The sequence below is a fragment of the Aphelocoma coerulescens genome, chromosome 2 (assembly GCF_041296385.1).
Source record: "Aphelocoma coerulescens isolate FSJ_1873_10779 chromosome 2, UR_Acoe_1.0, whole genome shotgun sequence".
In the NCBI taxonomy this organism is placed as follows: domain Eukaryota; kingdom Metazoa; phylum Chordata; class Aves; order Passeriformes; family Corvidae; genus Aphelocoma; species Aphelocoma coerulescens.
This window is the reverse complement of record NC_091015.1, coordinates 34596538-34616781: the sequence shown is the minus strand read 5'-3', so window position 1 is coordinate 34616781 and position 20244 is coordinate 34596538. Positions and strand designations below refer to the sequence as shown.

The 20244-nt window shown below is 37.6% G+C and overlaps 1 protein-coding gene across 4 annotated transcripts in view; it reads left to right on the top strand.

Moving 5' to 3' along the window:
* The window catches only part of LOC138106432 (islet cell autoantigen 1-like), a 68868-nt gene that overhangs the window by 45612 nt on the left and 3012 nt on the right, over positions 1 to 20244 (top strand). For 2 of the 4 annotated variants that reach the window (XM_069007020.1, XM_069007019.1), the window contains exons 10-14: positions 5820 to 5914; positions 7902 to 7951; positions 11413 to 11475; positions 11558 to 11629; positions 15390 to 15665. In XM_069007020.1, the coding sequence (XP_068863121.1) occupies positions 5820 to 5914; positions 7902 to 7951; positions 11413 to 11475; positions 11558 to 11629; positions 15390 to 15665 (556 nt within the window). The remainder of the gene's footprint in view (positions 1 to 5819; positions 5915 to 7901; positions 7952 to 11412; positions 11476 to 11557; positions 11630 to 15389; positions 15666 to 20244) is intronic. The other 2 variants (XM_069007021.1, XM_069007022.1) reach the window with 2 other exon arrangements.

The window sequence follows — 20244 nt, the reverse complement described above, 5'->3', positions numbered from 1 at the left end:
AATTTCAGTCTAATTTGTGTAGGTAGCCTGTATTGTTTCTAGGTAGTTATTCTTCATGCTCTTTTGTATCTAAAAATTTGAACAACACAGAGGATGTTTCAAGACACATAGTAACATTTGGACACCTTGGAGAGAAAATGCACCTGTTTTGGTGTACCCTTGTGATGGAAGATGAGAGATATTTGGGGATGCTTTGTACTTTTTGAACTTCCTTCTGTGAAACATTTCACTATGATTTAAGTTTGAAATTAGATTGGGAATCTATGATAAAGAAATACCATCTATATATTGAACCCACACTTTAACAAGTACTCCCTTGAAGCAAAAAGTAAATGTAAAAATGGTTGTGAATATTGTAGTGTGTTTAGGATGCAGCCTAACTTTGTTATGAGAATCTTAAACAATTATATTGCTCACCTCTTACACTGACAAGATGTGATTTCCTGTTTTTGCACTGATATGTATACTGATAAATGATGCCAATCAGGAGATAGTTTAAAACTATAGGATTTCATGTAATTCTGTGATTTCAGAAAACAGCTGCTTGGGAGTAAGACTGTGTTACTGGCTTTTAGTATCAGGGTTTTTTTCTTTCAGTTTCTAGAGTTATTTTCTATACCAAAGTTTTCTCCATGATCTCTTGTCCCCCAGCTATTAGTTTCTGAACATTAAATGTTTACTAAGATGATTAAATCAAAATCTGGTGATTGCATCAGGTGAGGTTGTGTTGCCTAAGAGAATAGATGTCTGCTGCTACTTCAGATGCATTACTAGGCTAAGTGAGCTCTGATTGTCACTTCTGAAGGGTGTGGTGAGTCCCCGCTCACCTCTGCTAAACCTGGGTGTGGAATAAAAATAGGTGATTATGGTTAGGGAACTGATCCCTACCATTCATATCATATATTCGTGCCAGAGTGGCTATATATTAAAAAGGAGCTGGAAACTAATTTTACATTGAGATTACGTGGTATTTTTTTTAATGTAGTAAACAGCTGTAGCTGATCTAAGGTAGTGTAGTTTCTGATGGAGAAACTTTTGGTTGAAAACTGTACCTAATGAAGATGCCATGTCTGTTGTTGACTTTATGCATTAAAATATACTATCAGAATACCTAATGGCTTAAAATACACGTAAAATATTTCAGTGTGCCCATTTCTACATTTAATTGGGAGTTATTTCTCTTAGACTATTTTTCCCTGCCTTATACTGTAAAAGGGGTCTTTCTTAAATTAAAATTTTGAATTTGATGCTTGTAAATAATTTTTGTCTTTTATGATTCCATAAAAGACAAAATCTTGCTCATACAAATTAAACTGAATTAAACTAAGCATACGTGAATGTAGAGTTACTGTTTTGCTTTAAAACAAGAAATTATTACAAGTTAATATTTGATTTAGATGTAGATTTTCTTACTGAAAAATTAAGAGGTGCTATGTACTAGAAAAATTGCTAGTTGTATTTTGTAGTATAAATATATATTCATGTACCAGGTTTACCTCAGGAAAGAGACTCTGAAACGCCTCTTGGGATTGTTTCTGGAAAGAAAACACTGTCTTTAGAGATGGTTGCCAAACTCCCTTAATGAAAAGCAGCCCATTTGTTTTCTTTGCTTCAGGGTATATGCAGAGAGCAGTATAATTGTGCTATTGCAGCTGTATTTCCTAACTCTGAGTTTTATGCTTGATGAAAGATGATTATTAATGTGCTAACAACTCTGTGTGTAGTGATGTAAAAAGTTACTGTATCTATCACTTTAATATTACATATGATGGGCTGCTGTTTTGGTAAAGCCTTTAAGGTTTCATTGTCTTGAAATAAACATATATCAAATGAATTCAAGTTTATTTCAGGGGCTACTTTTAATGAATAATACCTCTTTCTAGTTTCTGTTACCATTTATTTGCCTTAGTTACTTAAAGAATAGTTGCATTTTTTACATTTAAATGCTAGGATACCAAACTTCCTGAGGAGTTCATATTAGCCTAGAAATAGGCTTGGTAAGGGAGTCAAAAGGCATAAATCTCAATGCATCTATTTATTTCTGTAAAGTGGAGTACTGTTTTTTTATTTATTGTGTGAAGTGGAATACTGCTGCCTGAGCTCCTTACATGGAGTACTCCTTTGGAGTACTCTGTCCAAACAGATGCTACAACACGGTTGCCTTCTGCTGACCTCTGCTGTAGTTTGGTATCCTCTCTTGCTTCTGTTTGTCACACCATGACTTTACTCATAGACAAGATTACCTATGATTTTTTATCTCTAAGAGTTTTGGGGAGGTGTGATATTTCTTTTCTTGATGAATGTCTGGGAGGAAATTCTGAGACAACCTGCTTTTCCTCTTCCTCTTCAGCTCTCCCCCCAAATGAAACATTCAAGTTTTTGTCTCCTCAGTGATGCTGCACTTCATCATAAATGTTGTGACATCTTGGGATGTATGCCTGGCTCCTGAAACTGCCCTTAGCTGTGTTGCTTTGATTCTTTCTCAGTCAAGAAGTGCATTAGGTGTCCAAGGCACTTGGGAGGAGCTGTGGGTGAGCTGAGTGCAATGTCAACACTGATGATTTAACTGCAGAGGGCAGGTTTTATGTGCAGTCCAGATGATCTTGGCGTGACTTGAAAGCAGCCTAGATGCAGGTGAAGGAATTTAGTGAGTGAGTAGCAGTCAGAAATGGAGCCTGAGCTGGAACCAGAGTTAAACCTGCAGTGGAGGAATCCCTTGGCTTGGATACTTACTCTGAGTACTGGGAGCAGGTGAAATACCGCTGGTGACTTCTGGTGTTAGAGATGGACACATCAGGCAGAATGAATGACTCTGAACTTGCTCTGGTAGTGTGTATGGTCTTATTTTGTAGTAAAAGATTAAAGATTTTTGTAGTAAAAGATTAAAGAAGCTAGGAAGATAGGTTTCTAAATATGCAAGGATCCTACTTTAAGCCACATACCTGGTGTAGCTCACAACAAAATCTGTGCTGGTCCCTGTGAGCAGCCAGAAGAGTGCTGTGAAGTTACACATCTGTGTGCTCTGAGCAGCCAAGGCAGGGGTGCATCCAGCTGAGATGTGCTTGCTCTGATCTCAGTCTGGGTTGTCATAACTCTGTTAATTCACTACACTTTCTAAATGATGGGACTTCTTCCCTTTTTTTCTAATGTAACCTGAAACAAGAGAAGATCATGGTTTCATTTCTGTGCCTGCTGAGAGTAGTGATCACATTGCTGTGGGTTCATGTTTAGAAAACAGTTGACATTGGCTTTTTAACATTCTGTTTCATTTCATACACATTGTCTAGCTTTTAAAAATCTTTTTGAAAAGATACCTCAGTTTGTAGTGCACCTCAGGATGCGGAGTAGAGGGAGGCAGGGGTGAGGAAAATAATTTCATTATTTGCTATCTGATTTTGAAAGAATATTGTCTGAATAAAATTATTGCATGGAATTATTGCATCAAAATAAAACTGCTTTTTTTAACAATTTTTATCATAATCACCATTAAAACCAAAGCTGTATTTCAGAGCTATGTTTATTTTTCTAATACAGGAAATAGTAACTGCCATTATTATCATGCTGCTTCCTTCCCAAGGTACTTGTGAACTCCATTTCTATATGCTGTTTCCGTGGTTTGATCACAGTCCTTTAAATATGGATTTCCTGAAACATTGATGAAGGAAACTTCATAAAATATAGGTCCTTAAAGAAGGATGCTTATTTCCCTGTATATTTTTGGTGAATATACAGAAGATTTTACTTCTAATAATTTTCTTTAACTTGTATAATTAGGCAGTGGTTAAAGTAGTTCTGGTTTTTGTCCAAAACCTTTACAACCCTTTTGGAGCAGGCTCTGAGGTGCTATACTTGGTAGCAGGCAAAGCACCACAAACTGTTTCACCATCACCTCCTGATTCAGTGGACTGTGTGTCCTGTTGTGAAGATGTCCGTGGTGGTTCAAGTGCCCAAAGCAGCACAGTCCCTATAATGCAAAGCTGCTTTCTTTCTCTACACTGCACTTTTGTGCAAGTATAATGGATATTTGTATGTTCTTGAACTGTAGTCCAGGTCTTCTTAGAGTCAATGAAATAATTTCAATCAATTTTAATAGCATGAGAAGTTCAGTCTAATGAATACCCAGTACCAATGCAGGGTGACATTCATTCATAGGTTACCTAGCTGAGCTGGCTAGTGTTGTTATTCACCATCCAAGAAGTATACTTACATGGGGTTCTGGTTAACACTGTTGCAGTGTCAAAAAAAAAGTGGCAACCACAGAATAAGGTTAATTTCTTTAGGGCCTTTATTATTGCTGCTTTTGTGACCTTCATCTTTTGACCACATCTGTAGTGCTGAGGGTGCTTATGACAAATTAATCAGCAGTTCTAGGTAGAATTAACTTATTGAGAGGGGAAAAAAAAACAACTGCAGTACATGACAGATCTGTAAGTTTAGTTTCTAAAATACTGAAGTGTAGATTCCTCATACAGACAAGTACTGAACCAAGCAGAAACTGGAATGCTCCTTCTGGGGACTCCTCTGTCCTGGTTAACAAGCAGTGCAAACAAGACCTGCAACATGTCTTGGAATGCTTTTCTTGTGACAGATGAGCTGGGCACTCTTAACTTTCATTCAGTCGATTAGGCCGTGGTTTTTTGTTTTACTTTTCTCATGAAACACGTTAATGTTTTGTTCACATTCCAGATGCAAAGCCACTACATTTTTGTGGTTTTTAGATGTGGTGCAAAAGGGGACTTCTCTGTTTTACCCTTATCTTTTCGGGGGAGCATGAAGAGAAGCTGGGGTGAGATGCACTACTATGACTATGAGAGCAATATTAATAAACTTAATTACAAATGGTCAAGACTGTTCTCATGTAACATGGTTTTATTTTTCAGAAACCACGTTGGACTTTAGAAAGAGGAAATTTTTTTCACCTTCACAGCAAAACCATTTGACAGAAATAGAAATACTTACATTGCTAATATCTGCTATTACTTAATTACTGTGTTCCTTTATTTCATTTTTCAGACAGAATTCCTAATTGATGCATAACAATGACAACCAATAGTATATTTATCACTTCAAAGAGTCAGTCTATAATGCTTGTGTTGGCTTCTTCCTATCTCCAAATTTTGGTTATAAAAATGCTGACCATGAAACTGCACATCATTATCCTGTAGCACAGCCTTTCAGATTGCAAAGGGACAGTAGGGTTTCATAATACCACACCTGGCCTTTGTCAAACTATCATCCAAGATTTTAACCCTTGTTTTCAGATTCAGGATACAAGCAGTATCTTCCCACTACCACTGCAGTTGCCAAGTTTGTGTGAATAGTTGTGGAGGGAGAAAAAGAGAATAAATAAGGAAAGAAGCAGTATATGGTGAACAAACAGATGTAAAGAATCTAAAGATCTTTTCTCATCTTAAAACAAAAAAGGAAAAGAGGAAGGAAAAAAATAAGCAAACCCCCAAAACAGCAAAGAAATACGCCACCTGTGCCTGCTTTGCACATGGTATAGATAGATTTACTTAGAAATATTGGAAATATTTACTTAGAAATATTCATTTAGAAATATTAGAAACAGAACATGAGTATAGAAGTTGCCAAGTGTCACCTTCTTATATAAAGTATGTTCATAGACTCAATTTGAATGAGTGTCTTCTAACACTTGTAATTCTGCTTGAGTCAGATACAATTTTGATATAGTGCAAAACTGTTCTTGCTTGATTTCTGTTGGTTCTAGAATGAGGTTTGGTCTTAAATGACACACTTTAGCTTCCCTGATTCTAATTTGTTTTCTTCTTTACATTTATATTATGGTTATGATCTAGAGCTTGCAAGATCCTATGAATAAACTAACAGAAAAAGCGGAAAAGGAGGAACTGCAGAGTGAGAGCACCAATTCAGTGGAAGATCAGCAGAGTCAGTAAGTCACACGTCCTATATATCAAAATAATAACTATTTTTGTCTATAATCTGCTTTCTGGTTGCTAAAGTCACCAAACATAAGTAGAGATACAGACACAGGTAGTCTAATTCTACTGGTTACCTCAACAGAAAAATTCCTGAAATGTTGTCACGTGTACATGAAGACTAATAAACTTGATGGTGAAATTAAGAGCTTTAAAAAGGCCCTTATGTGATTTTCATCTTTCTTAGTCCTCTTTTTAATTTTTTTCAGCTTTTGTTCATTTTTTCTTTATTAAAAGAAATGGTAAACAGCTATACAGGGGAGAAAGATATATGAGCATTGTATTTCTCCTTTCAGCAGCATCTCCTTTCACCTGGGAATAGGATATAGATTACTGATTGCTCCGGGCAGCGATTAGTTTTTGTAATGTATACATCAGTTAGTAATCCAATGAAGCAGGAGGTACTTAGTATAAGGTACATCTAAGTGAGCTGATGCTGTCAAGTTTTGAATTACCTGTAGCTCTGAGCTTAGAGAGACTTATGAATGGACTGCTATGGGGAGAGGAGAACAGGAGAAAGAGATGCGATCCCTCCCCTACCTGACCATCAGGATTTGGTTGCCAGGAGATGCAATGTTGATATAATCCTGCTGCCACCTGTTGTTTTGACTATCCCTGCTTAAATAAAGCACCCAGCAAAGGATCAGTTGTCAAAAAGCAGAGAACAGCTTGACTGATTCGTGGATTTTGCTTGGCTATTTATAATAATGGATTTTTAAAGAGTTCAGGTTTTCTATCCTTTTTCTGGTTTAGATTCAAAACCACTGACCAATACCACTTTATAAGTTGGTCAGATTTGGTGCTGTTGACATTAGAAAGGACTTGACCAAGTACCATTTGGCAGGTGGTTGTCTTCACAGCACTTACTTCCATCTGTTGCATCTCATGTGACAGTAATAAAGAGTTTAATAAATAGCTCTTTTCCTCAGTGTTGAATATAAAGTTCTAGAATGAATGTGTGATTTATGCAAGATGTGTGCGTTGGCACCTACCAGGAAATGCATCAGATGCCATGTCATGGTTGTACTTGTGTTTATTTATGGATTATCTTTGTCCTTGTCTGGCATAAAACTGAGGGAAAAAATATGTCACCCTTTTGCTGTCTAAAACCATAAACAAACATCTAAGATTCGAGAAGAATTACACAAAACAAAGCTTGTTAAATCCTCATGAGCTCTTCATTCACAGTAAACATTCATTATTCTAGAATTTGGCCTGAATGTAATTTTCCTTTACCACAGGCCTTACCCCCAAGAGCAAGGGAGGTGTCTCTTTCTGTCCTGTCACTAGAGGATAGGAGGAATGTGCCCACACAGCCCTTTTCACCACCACAGCCTTGTGGCTGCTTCATTCCCTGCTCCTTGACAGGCTTTACACAAAGTCATAGCAGTTAGAAAGGATGTATTCTTCATTGGAGAGATCACCTTTGTATAAGAATTGCATGTAAACCACACCTTTTTTTTCTCCTGTTGAGAGCTTTTTTCATCAATGCTGCTGATCTGTTACTTAAGAAATCTGCTGACATGGGGCAAAATGCTCCTGACTGTTGAGTTTTAATTAGTTGCTGTTAAAAAGAGAAGCGCAAAGCGGTTGGTTGTCATTTTGGGGGAGAAGCAGGGAGGGGGCTGGGGAACAGTCGTAGCTCCTTCATGATAGTCATGAAAGACCAAATGTGGAAAAGCAGAATACATGACGCTTTTCATCAGAGGTGGAGTCAGACTAAAAATGGAAGCTGGTAGGTTCTGCTAGTTAAATCTGATTTTCATTTTTAACAAACTTCTGCCAATGAAACAACAAACAGACCAGCAAATGCAGGAGTCCATCTGTTTATTTGTTACTGATAAGAGTCTGTAATGATTTGACCAAAAAGAGGAAAATGTATTGTTATTTTAGCGCCTTAGAATTATTTTTCCATTTTTTTTCTTATTCTTTCAAATTAAGGTTGATTTCATTAGATGAGGAGAGCCATACCAAGGAATCAAACTATTCAGGTATTTTATTTCATGTTATCATAACTCCGTAAGTGCTGTAACACTTGGATTTTTTTGTTTGGTTTGGTTTATTTCCTCTATAAGCTTCACCCAGCAAATCCCTACAAATGCATGAAACCTAAGGCCAGGAGAACCTGTTAAAACCCATCTCTTACATATTTCATCCCACTGCATTTCATTCAGTCATTCTCAGATAGGTCAAATAGCTTGTGTTACAAAACCTAATTCTTACATGGGGCAAGTACCCTTCAAGAAAGGGACCTGCAGGTTAATAGGTGAGACGAGGAAAGTGTGCCACTTTACTCACTAGTTTGTTCCAGTGATTAAACTGTTCTCTGTGAAAAACGTGATGAATTCAGTGGAACTTCTGCCCAAAAGCCAGGCAAGATCATACTCAGCTGCTGCCAATGGCCTTATGGGTTGTTATCACCCAGGGGGCTCCGAATGGATGTGCGCTGTGAAAGAAAGGAGGGAATGGGCACAAGTGACAGAAAGGGAAATTCTGAGTACGCACTAAGAAACAAGTGCTTGCAGTGAGGGTGGTGAAGTGCTGGAAAAAGTGGAATCTTCATCTGTGGAATTCTTCAAGACGATCTAACTTTTTCTACTGAATTAATGGAGAATAATTTTAATATATTATATTTTATCCTTCATTAAGATACTTTAAAGGTACTACATGAAAGTCAAGACTACTCTGAAATCTTTATTTCAATGGGTTAATTGTATTGATGTCTTGAAGTCATCATCTAATCTTTACTTTTGAAGTTTTTGTTTCCATTCCACTGTACAACATCCCTTTTTAAATATGAAATACATAACTGGACAAGACATTTCTGATGTTGTTCTCATCTGTCATGTTTCTAGAAGGTAAAATCACATTCCTGTTTCTGTATCCAAGAAGGACATCCCATTTTGCTGCAACATCAAATTCGAAGCTCATATCTGAATGCATTATTTACCAAGACTCAGTTCCTTTTAGTCACAGCTTTCCAGGATTCATTTGTCCTTTCTACAGCATGCCTTGTATTCCTAGAGATATAACTTATGACTTGGTGGTATTAAATTCTCCCAGCTCTGGCTACAGAAACGGAATGGCTGGACTGACTGACCAGCTCTAATAGTCTGTTAGTTGTTGGCACATTTTTTTCAAGAGTGATTTTGTGTTTACTTCCAGATGACTGCTAAAGCCATTGACTAGCAATGGATAAAACAGTAAGCCTTGCAGATCTAAACTAGAAACACTTCTACTTTGCAATTATTTCTCCAACAATGTGTTTTTGACATCTGTTAGTTTTCACATTCCTAATCCATTCAATATGTTCATTATAGATGTTAACGCAGTGCTAACTTTTTAGCTGGAAGGCTGCGCAGTGCAAGTCATGTTGTTTCTAAACAAATATCTTTACTGAAAAAAGCTCTTAGTTATATTGAAGAATTAAATTAGCTGGTTTTTTTCAACTAGGTCTGCTTTCCATAAAAGCAACAGTAAATTATTATAGGAGCATTTATTATGCTCACGTTCTTTTGCTGAATCCCATACTGAATGGCATTGGGGTAATGTTTTAACTGGGAGTAATGGTGATCTACCAGCCTGTAGTAACTCGCAGTTACTTGAGTCACCCTGTTTAATTATGGTTGTTGTTTGGATGGTTTTTTGTAATAAAGACACAATATTAGGACTTTACCAGTGTTTCAAAGTTTCACCCATTTTGCAGTTAGTTAAATCAGCTGTATCTTTGACAAGATATTTTAATATTCATGGATACAAACTCTGACTTACATTTTCTTAGCAGATGTTTTCTAGAATCTCAGTTACTTACAGACTGTAAAATATTTCACCATAATATAAATACCTTGTTCTGTCTCTTTCTCCATCACCCCTAAAAGGAACTGAAGTGTTTTGAAAAACTTCTAACTGGTCTTCTAAATTTTTCCATCTTCATACACTAGCAGGTCTGTGCCATTGCTAAGATTTTTTTTCTTAAACTACCCCATATGCTCTAAAGTCATACAGATACAGTGCTTCTAGTGAGGGAGCTGTGTTGCTTCTTAGTTTTCCTCACCAACTACTTCTGCTTCATAACTTCCATTTTTTTTATCATTTGCTCTGCATTTTCACTTACTATGCTACAGATCCCTTTAAGATTGGCTTCGTCATGTTTACCACTCAGCTAAGGCAGGCTTCATTACAGAATTGTGGCCATCCGTATCCCACCTGTCATGAACTTCTTTTTCTGATTTTCTTTTCCCCTCTGCCAGACAATTTAGGCTTGGGGTTTTCCCCTTTAGCTTTGTGCATTGTTTTTATGAAAGCATCATGTCTATTTGTTCATGTGTGTTTATCCCTCTTCTGTCTATATCCACGTAGAGTGTGATCAGATGTGCTTACAGGCTCTTAAATGACCTGCTGATTGCAGTGCTGGGAGCACATTTCTGTCCTAGCAAAGCCTTATGAAGAGAATATGATACGAACAGCAGCAAACTGTTCTGTTTCATTTAGTTCTGAACACACCTTGAAGTTTCCCTTGGAAGAGATTGGCAATTCTCTTGAAAGAGTTTGGGGTTCAATTTTTACTTCCCAATAGAGAGTTCTATTTCACCTTTCCAGCCTCTTGTGTGAGGCTTCCAGCAGATGGGCCTTCCAGTTCTGGCAGTACTGTGGCCAAGCCCTCCCTTTGCCTTTAGAGCTACAGACTTAGTTGTCTAGGAGCTAGATTACTTTAACAGTTAATAAGGGAGAGAAAGGCATATTCAGCAGTAACTCATCCCTCTTGTTTTGCTACATGTCTTCAATGGGATTAATCATCTGACGGGGGTATCTTTCTCTTCATTGATAAACAGAATCTAAGTGATTGTTTTGACTCCATGTCTAAGAAGGTTGTTGAGAATTTTAAGTGGTGTTTTGTCACCTAATAGCCTATAACTCTCAGCTCTACATTTTTCTACCTATTGGTCTTAGTCCATTTATTTCCCTGTGGAGGAGGTGCTGTTACTTACTGCCTGGCTTGGGTGAAGACTCCTTCTCCCTGTTCCCAGAGTTGGTGTCATGAGGAAGAACACATTGTAAGGAAGGCAGTTTAGAGAGCGACATGGTCCTGGCACTTTTGTGCACTCTCCTGGCCTAGGTACAAGCTTCTAAAAGAAATTTCTCTGCTTCCGGAGGACGGGAGAGACCTGTCTGATTGTTGCAGTTGCCTCAGTTGGGTGCACTCAGCCTGGAGAGGGTAGTGTAGCAGACAGGGACTCAAAGATCTCCCTAAGGTTGTTATTCAGAAATTTGCCTCACTTTGAAATGCTTGTACCTTGGATCTTTCATTCATTGTAACCAGGCTCATTTTAAACATGACTCATTTAAAACATGAATCCCAACAACCGTTGCATGTTGATCTTAGAGTGACATTGTTTATAAGCATGGTCTCCTGCCAAGTGCAATTTGACATGTTTATGGATCTTGATTACAGCTGATGATGGCAAGGATGTCATCTCCACGTTACAAGGACATTGTAACCACGAGCAGAACTCAGGTGAAGACACTTAAGAAAACTATCTTTACATGTGTACATAGTAATTGTCAGTGTACTGCAGATCTTCCTTCGTTGCTTTTAGTTTTTCTTTATTTGTTCTTTTTTTTTTTAGGTGCTATAGATGAGTTATTAGACCTGCAGCCTGAAGAAAATGGTATGATATGATTGTGCATGTCTGTTTCATCTTTTTCATTTGCTTTTCAATCATAATCTCCAAGTATACTTTTAATCTTAGATTTTAATTTCTTTCACAATCTGAAAGGTTGAATGAAATTATTCAGCTGTAGTACTTAAACAGTGCTAAAGGAGACTTAGCAGAAGCACTATTCTTGATGTTACAATACGAAGTAAACCTTAATGGGGATAAAATGTTTATACCAGGTAATTCAAGATTAGGTAGACTGCGCTATATCCTTTTGCCCAACTGAAGTAGGTTCCACTGTAAACCTTACCCCTCCTATAACATATCACAAATTTTTCAGTTTGGTTCTTTAGTTGTTGTGCTACAACCCTTGGCAATACACTAGTAACCACAAGATTTTGTGTTTGAAATGTACATATCAGAAACAAATGATCTAGTCTTCTTAAAACCATGTAAGAACTGGTGACTTCTTTCAGACAGAGAGTTAATTAAATCCACTGTCCTTACACTTACGTGAGATCCATGGCAGCTCAAGAGGATGTGCTGTTTTACCAGATAACGTGAAATATTGGGTTGAAGTTTTTTAAGTTTTCATAAGAAGTCAGAGTGTTGTGTATAATTTTTCAATTGATTTTCACTCATATATCTCAGAAGAATGAGTAAAAATAACCTTCAACAACAAAAACAACTGTGGCAACTTAAAAAGCAAATGAAGCAAAGAAAAAAATGCCTTTGTGTGGTTTAGTCAGTCAGACCAAGAGCATTTGGGTTATTTAAAACACTGCCTTCAAGGACATTTGCAAACACCTTGACTTTGTATTTGCCACGGGTAGTATCTTGCACTGGGGGGATATTATCCATGTGGGGAGTCAGCCATGAGGGCAGGCACCAGGGAAGTTTCTCAGCTGTCTGCAGAAGCAGCCCTAATCTGTGGATAGATAAGGTAACAATGACTTCTTTTCTGTGGTTAATAGAAAAGGTCGGTGCATGTCTGGTAGTGGCATTTTTTTTCTTCTGGTTTTCTTCTTACTCAATTCCATTCCTTGTTGGGCCTTCCTAGTGGAGATACAGATAATACATACAATTATTGCTCATACAGCCTTAGCTGTGTCACTCAGAACACTTTTTTTTTCTTTACCTAAACAGTTAAATTGATACAAAAACTGCTGGGGGATGCCTGCATCAGCTAAGGATGGCTATGGCACTATTAAAATATCAGCCATTTGACCTAATTTTGCACACTAGCTAGCTTTAGGCTAATGAATATTGTATTATTTTCAGTGAAGCAGTATAGTGAGAGGTACACTTTCTTGTGTGTTTCAGAAGGAAGTCTTTATCATGTGTTGCTGATCATGTACTGTTGTAAATATTTTTAGTTTCTCTTCCCCTTTTTTTTAATAGCAGCAAAATGAGATATGTTTACAGAGGAATTATGAGCATTGCTAGAGGCTTGTTCAAACAATTACAAAAAGAATATAGTCACATTGTTCTTTCAGTGTTTTATTGGAAGGTTTGGACTTTTTTCGTGGGCATTTATAAGGTTGGGGCAGCATGTGCAGACAGAAAAAAGGATTTTGACTGAAAAGGGGCAGTGAAAACAGAAACAGGAAAAGAAGTAATAGAAGATTTACAGGTAAAGTGAGAAAGTCCATATCATTCTAGTAATCTAGCAGAGATACCACATGAGTAATATCTCGGTAAGCAAGATTGGTTTCTAGATAACCTTTATTGCAAACAAGAGTAAAACTTGCTGCTGCTGCTGCTGCTGCTGCTTACTCAGAGCAGCCTGAGCCTGAACACTATCCTGCCCTGCCACGGGTGCATGGTGCCCACAGGAAGGTCAGGAAGATTGCTGAGCCACAAAATGTGTCACTCCTCAGATTTCTGGTGGTCATACACCCTGCAGCAAGACCTGACTGCTCTTCACATGTAAAGCTTTATCTTGTACTTGCTCCTGAAGTCAAGATGGGGCTCCTGCAGTGATTCCCCAGAAAAAGCAGAGCTTTGCTCTGAGCTGTGCTGCTGCATTTTTTCTGTTTGGGGCACTTGTGGTTACGTGTGGTGTTGGTGCTGTGTCGTAGCAGATCTGCTACAAATGCTGCTCCCTTTGCATCTCCCCCTGCAAGTTCATGAAGGGGCTTCCTGAAAACAGCTTTGAGATGGTGATGCCCCATAGAGTTCTGAAGGGCCTTTGAAATAGCAGGGAGGGAAGATTAACCCTCTGTCTTACCTGCTGAGTAACATGGGGGAATTGGAGGTACTTGGGCAATGTTAGTAATCTTTGCTCTTTATCTGAAGATGGGAAAACAGCCTGAAAATTCGTAAGAACAAATTGTTTCCTGTGGTATTTTAGTTACAGTCTAGTGGGAACATCAGGAGAATTGACGTGTTTCTAATGTTTCTATTTCTAATTTTTAGGCCCTGTCAGGGAATACAGAGGTATATCAAAATGTGAGTTAGAAAGGAGCTGAATCTCACAGCTGACTTCAGTAATGAATAAAATAATTTTATTGTGTGTCGGTTTATTTGTTTCTTAGTACGTAGGTGTGTGTGCTGACGCATGAGCCTATTTTAAAACACAGTTTTGTGCTTTTTTTCCTCGTCTGACTCAACTTCAACCATTTCATTATAAATTATTACAGCTATTACCAGGAAACTGCTGAGGAGGCTGTTGAGTTTCAGTAAAATGGCCTGTTGCAACCACTTTGCTACTCTCAATCTTTTGTCCCACCCCAAAAGGGTTAAAAGCATCTTTGTAAGTTGAATGCAAATTGGAGAGTTCGGCTCATCTACCCAAACTTTGGAAAACTGAAGTTGCTTCTGTGCCTTACCACATGTAGTTTGAAACAATCATAATCAAGATAAAATGATCTGGATTTCAGTAATGTAACATTATCAGCCTTGTTAACCACCATTTTTGTGATCTGCAGACTTCCACAGTGGAGCTCCAAATGTTTCCAAGTAAAATAACACTTGGGGGTCCATGATACTCCTTTAACTCTCAAAATATTTTGGAAAGGGATTAGGATCCTGGTTTCCAGTTTCATATATTTTATATAACTATTTAACAATTCTAAAATAGGAAAAAAATGTTTTTAAGGAGCAATGGCTCAAGTGATCTAAGAGCTTCTTCAGCTGCAGTTCTGCTGCTGGAAAAACTAGCACAGGGAATCAGAAGGAAAGTGAGCCCCAATTATTTCTCAGCAGCTTATGAGAAGAAAAAAATACTACAGAATCAATCAGTGTAAAAGTCTAACTCTGTGTGGTAGACTAACCTTTTGTCATGGGGAAATACCCTAGTAATTCAAGCATTGATCAGAAGGTCATAAGGGTGATCTTAAGTTCTCACAAGATTCTGGAATAATCCCCAAGTCTTACTTTTTACAGTTTATACCAATCTGCTTTTTTTGAGTTTCATATAATGTTTCAAGGAGCAACATAAAAGTAGTCTTTTCCAATGATCTAAATATTAGACTGTGTAATGATTTCGGTGTGTTTAATAGATTTTTAAGCATACTTTTAGTTTTATTTTTAATGAGAAGTGAGTCTTAACAGCAGTGAGGTTATCTAAGATAATCAAGGAATTATTTGTTGCATAAGGCATAAACCTAGATGTCCAAGAGAATTGAGTCTAAAAGAGAAAATAAATATTCATGCTAAAATATTCCATCTCACTTAAAATACAAAACCTAGATTGGCTATTTTTAAAATGTTCCTTCTTTACTTTGTGTAAAAAAAAATTATTTATCTTGACTCTCTTGTTCTGAGACAGCTTCAAAGGAAAAGTTTGTGAGATCCTTGGAGCCAGAACCTGGTGATAAGGATGACATGGTATTACTGAATGAGATCCTCAACGCTTCCTCCCTGGATGAGGGGGAATTCAGCAAAGAGTGGACAGCTGTTTTTGGACAGGCTGCTGATCTCACCATGAACTCTTCTGCTAGAGATGGGGAGAACACTTCATCATCTGCAGTACCAGCACCATCAGGCTACTTGCCCTCACAGCTGCTAGACCAAAACATGAATGACTTGCAGTCATCCTTACATGGTGAGGGCTCATCTTGTTCTGTCAGTATGTTGGGGTTAGGGTTTAGAGTATGGTTTTCTGGAATGTAGAAGTGTGGTGAAAGTTTATATTATGCCATGGCTGCAGAAGCCCTGAAATTAAAGCAGAGTATGGCCTGGAGAAAAAACATGCAAGTAACTTAATTTGTTTTTCCAGCCCTTCTCATTCAGTGTTTGAGAATGATGTACCCAAAACCTAAAGTCAAGATTACTGTCTTGAATGTTTTCATTGAGCTTCTTTAAATGTTCTGTGGACCTTTGAAATAATTTTTTTTCCTGAAACAGAAAATATGTTTGAGTGGGTTTTACTGATTTAATCATAACTGCTGTCTCTGTTAAGAGGCCAAGGAACCAAAAATAAGTTCTGTATTTTGTCTGGGGATATTATTTTTAAACATTGTAGTGAAAATCAGTTGCCTTTTTTTTTTTTTTTCCCTCCAAGCATCCTATACCATTATACGCAGGGATATGGGTCAGGTAGAATGGGTTGTCTCATCCTAGCAACCATATAGGTGGGTTTCTCTTGCAGGCTGGTTGCTAATGCAGCTCTTTCTCTCCTCTTTCTTCTGTGCAGTTAAATCTCTTGGCTTTTCCAAGCTACTGCTGGGGGAAAGAAAAGGGGGGAACTAGGGCAGAACTTTCCTGCTGCTGCTTTGGCCTTGAGGGAGGAAGGGAGGAAGGGAGGAAAGCAGGCTGGTGATAAACAGCCAGCAGCACCTACCTTTGTCCTCCTCACAGTCTGGCTGGATTTTTCATAGGGCTTTGCAAGCTGGAGGGGACTTTGCCTTTTTGGGCTCTGTCCCAAGTCGTTTAAATCCCATTTGGGGAAGAGCAATACAGAAAAGAGTAGCAGGCTGATTCTGTCCTGGAGACTATTTCTTGGAAACCATGCAACTGGAAGAGTCATGCATGATGTAAAATGACCTGTGACATTTTGGCAGGAATAAGAAAATTTGATTTACTTTATAATTAATACAGTTAGTACCAGCACCCCTAGAGCAAGGTATCTGGGTTCATTGGCTTCAGCACTTAAATGAAAAATGGGGGAATGACATTTGTAATGATGCACAGGTTTAGATATATTTTTATAATGTACGTGATTTTTAGGCAAATTACTAAAAATAGCAACAGAAATATTATGAGTTGATTTTTTTTTCTCCCACAGCTTTACGTACTGTTAAATATATTTTACATTTCTGTGTAATTTAAATTTTTAAATGTAAATATATTTTTGAAGGAAAAATATTTTTTAGGTATAAACAGCAAGCGGGGTTGGGTACCCTTTCTGAGGTGGCTGTTAGCTCTCATTTGCACTGGCATTGGGTGCAGTGTTAGAGACTTCAGAATCAGAATTCAGATATGTTGCATTCAAGGAACACTAGAAATGGAAAATCCATTCCAGTCAACATGGTATCCCAAAATCTTTTTGAGTAAAAAAAATAATAAATCCATACTGAAAGGGTAGAATATGTGGATGTTTTCAAATGGGTTTCCAAGGCTTTGGCAGAAGATTGTGGTAATTGAGGTACTAGTATTCAAAAAGTCAGGGCTAATCAGCTGAGTGATTGTATCTGAAAATAATCTTTCTAAGTTTTTTGTTTCTTGTTTTTTAACAGAAGATTAAATTTGGTCCATTTTATATCTTGTGAAAACTCAGCTTTAACCTTAAACTACATTTCATTTCACTTAACAGCTTTTCTTTCATAATCTGACCTTATCATTGAATATGAGAAGAGAGACTTTTTTTTAAAAAAATATTAACTGGAGTATAAGCGTATCTAGACATTCAAGTTGGAAATATTAGAATATATGAATTATATTTTTGCTGAGGACTTGTGACATACCTCCTACACTTTTTTTCCCCCCTAACTGGTAGGACTGCGAAATAATTATTCAGTGTGAGGTGCTACACTGTAGCCTCAATGTTGCATACTTCCTGTGTGAATTTGGCCTTAAGACCATAAAGATTTTTAAAACTCACATGCTTAACTTTAAGCACATTAACTTTTCTATTAACTTCAGTGGGATTACTTACTTATTTTATGTTAAGCATGCTCATAAATCTTTGGGGCTTTGTTTTCTCTCTGCCTCAGATCTTAATCTGTAAAACAGGCACAATGCTATGCAGGTTATAAACTGTTAGGGTCAGGAATTCCCAGCTCAGTTTTCTCTGGCTGTATTTATAGGCAGGATCCAGCACAATGGGACTCTGAATTGCTATGGGGCTACCAGGTGCTGGTTTAAAATACATATAAATGTGTGTGTGTGTGTGTGTGTGTGTGTGTGTGTGTGTATATAATAGAAACAAAGCATGCTCCCAACATACCTTTTAGATTCTCCTCCAGATACAGCTCTGTAGTTCAGTTGCCTTTCTACGTTTTCAGAGGGAGCATTGGCTTTCTCTTTTCATGATGTTTATGGGCCTCATTTACATACTCATTTATACCATTAAGGGCTCCTCTTTATCTCCCTACATGTGCATATATTCTAGTTGGTAAGAAAATGCACAGCTCACCATTTCCATTTCTAAATTTAATGTTTGCAATGTTTGTGAAGATGCTCGCTGAACAGCAAGCTGTTTGGTTTCCTTTATTGCTGTCTTGGCAATAACCTTTTTGTCTGCTCATGTAACAAAGCCATCCTGTGAACAGGCAAACCAAAACAGGCGTAGGGCCAACAACTGCATTCAAACTGATAGGCTGTGGTTTGTTTTTGAAAGGCAAAGTTGTTCTCTGTAGCTCACTAAAAACATAATTCATGAAAGTATTTAATAAAAGTTCTGTGTCAGTCTTTCCCAGTACCTTCATAGATCAGTAATTTCATTATGAAAACATCCCATATTTTCTGGAATGTAGTTGTTTGGATTTTTTTGTTGCTATTGTTATGTTCTTTTTGTTTTTCTAAGTGGCTCTTGAGCTACCTGCGTTTCATTAAACAGACAGCCAGGCCACAGCATCTCTCACAGATGTGCTGCCTCCCAGGCCTTAGTCCAGGGACTCAAAAGGAGGACAAAGGAGTTCACTGGTCTGAAGTGTTTTGCTCTCTGACCTGCTGAGCACACCAGTGTAAAGGAACATCAGTGATGTCTCAGGGAGCCAATTCCTGATCTCACTGAAGTCACTGGGACTTGCACAGAAAGTTTCTGGCAGAGCTCCCATTCATTTCTATCAGATTAGGATTTGGCTCTACTTGTTTAAGCAGCTGACTTTACCTGTTGTCATTCATTGCCTTATCAAACACTTTCTCACAGTGCATCTCCAAGCACACAAAAGCATTGCAGTCTACTGTAGCTGTGTATAATGTCCTCTGCCATTCTCATTTGTAACACAAGCAGAGAAAATGCCTGGAAAAGTATGTCATTCTGAAGAGGTAATACCATGCTTTCCATTATTTATCATTCAGATTTGCTTATTTGAAAGATTAAATTCTAAAACCTCACTTTCAGAGTGCACAGGCTGGCTCACAAGCCTTTACCACCTTCATCTAGAGCAAATACATGTGAGCAGTCTGCATCCAGATTTTGAAGAAGTTTTTGGTTAGTTTCCTTAAAGATACAGAGGATGTTTGTGGCTTTAAATTTCCTTCCTAATTCATGTATTTTACAGAAAAACTCTCCTTGCCTCTTTTTATGACACAGCTTGGGCTTTAGACCTTTTATAGGCAAGGTAAGATCAGAAAGTGATGAGAATAATCTGCCGAGAGAGGAAGGGTTGATGTGACTGATGTGGTTGTTGCATTACCTGTCAGGATGCTGGGTGCCAGTATCTGACAGGGCTCCCCAAAGTGCAGAAAGTAAGGGGAGGAAGGACAAAAAGAGTAAAAAAGGATGGGAAAGCATGAACTTGTAGAAAAAGGAGACTGAATAAAGAAATGGTAACTAGGTGCATAGATGAGCAGTCCTGTTTGTGATACTGCCAAATTAGATGGATAATTGACCAGGCCAAACTTAAAGGAGATATTAATTAAATTAGAAATACTATCTCCTGTCCTCTAAATGTAATAAAGGATATGAATTTAAATACCTTAAGTCAGGGACAAAAATTGTTTTGGTCTTTTCCTAATATGTTTCTGCAGTATACTACTCCTAGTTCACTTTACCAGCCTGTTCGTCTGGCCTTATTAACTCTATTTATCATTACTCTTTTGTGGATATAGAATATGCATGTAAAAATTGTTTCTCTTTTTCCTGCATAGTTGCTCTCTCCTTGCTGAGAAGATCCTTTCAAATAAAGAACGAAAAGAAATACTCCATTAAAATGTAATTTTAAGTTAACTTGAAGTAATTAATCTTGAATTTAATTCTTCAGTGTTTTGCAATAAATTATCTTTTTTTCAGAATTACTTCAAAATTAACTAAAAAAATCTAAGGTCTCTAAATAAGGTTTTGTCTTGAACAGTGGATGACATGGAAGTCTTTGGAACTTTAGAAGTAAAGAAAGGTGGAAAAAAATGTCTGTTATATGTGGTATTTCCACCCAAATGTAAGTGATTCTTCTCCCTACAGCTGTGTTTGACTTGATTACTGAACTGGCCTTTCTGTGAATGAGTATTAACTGTGTTTC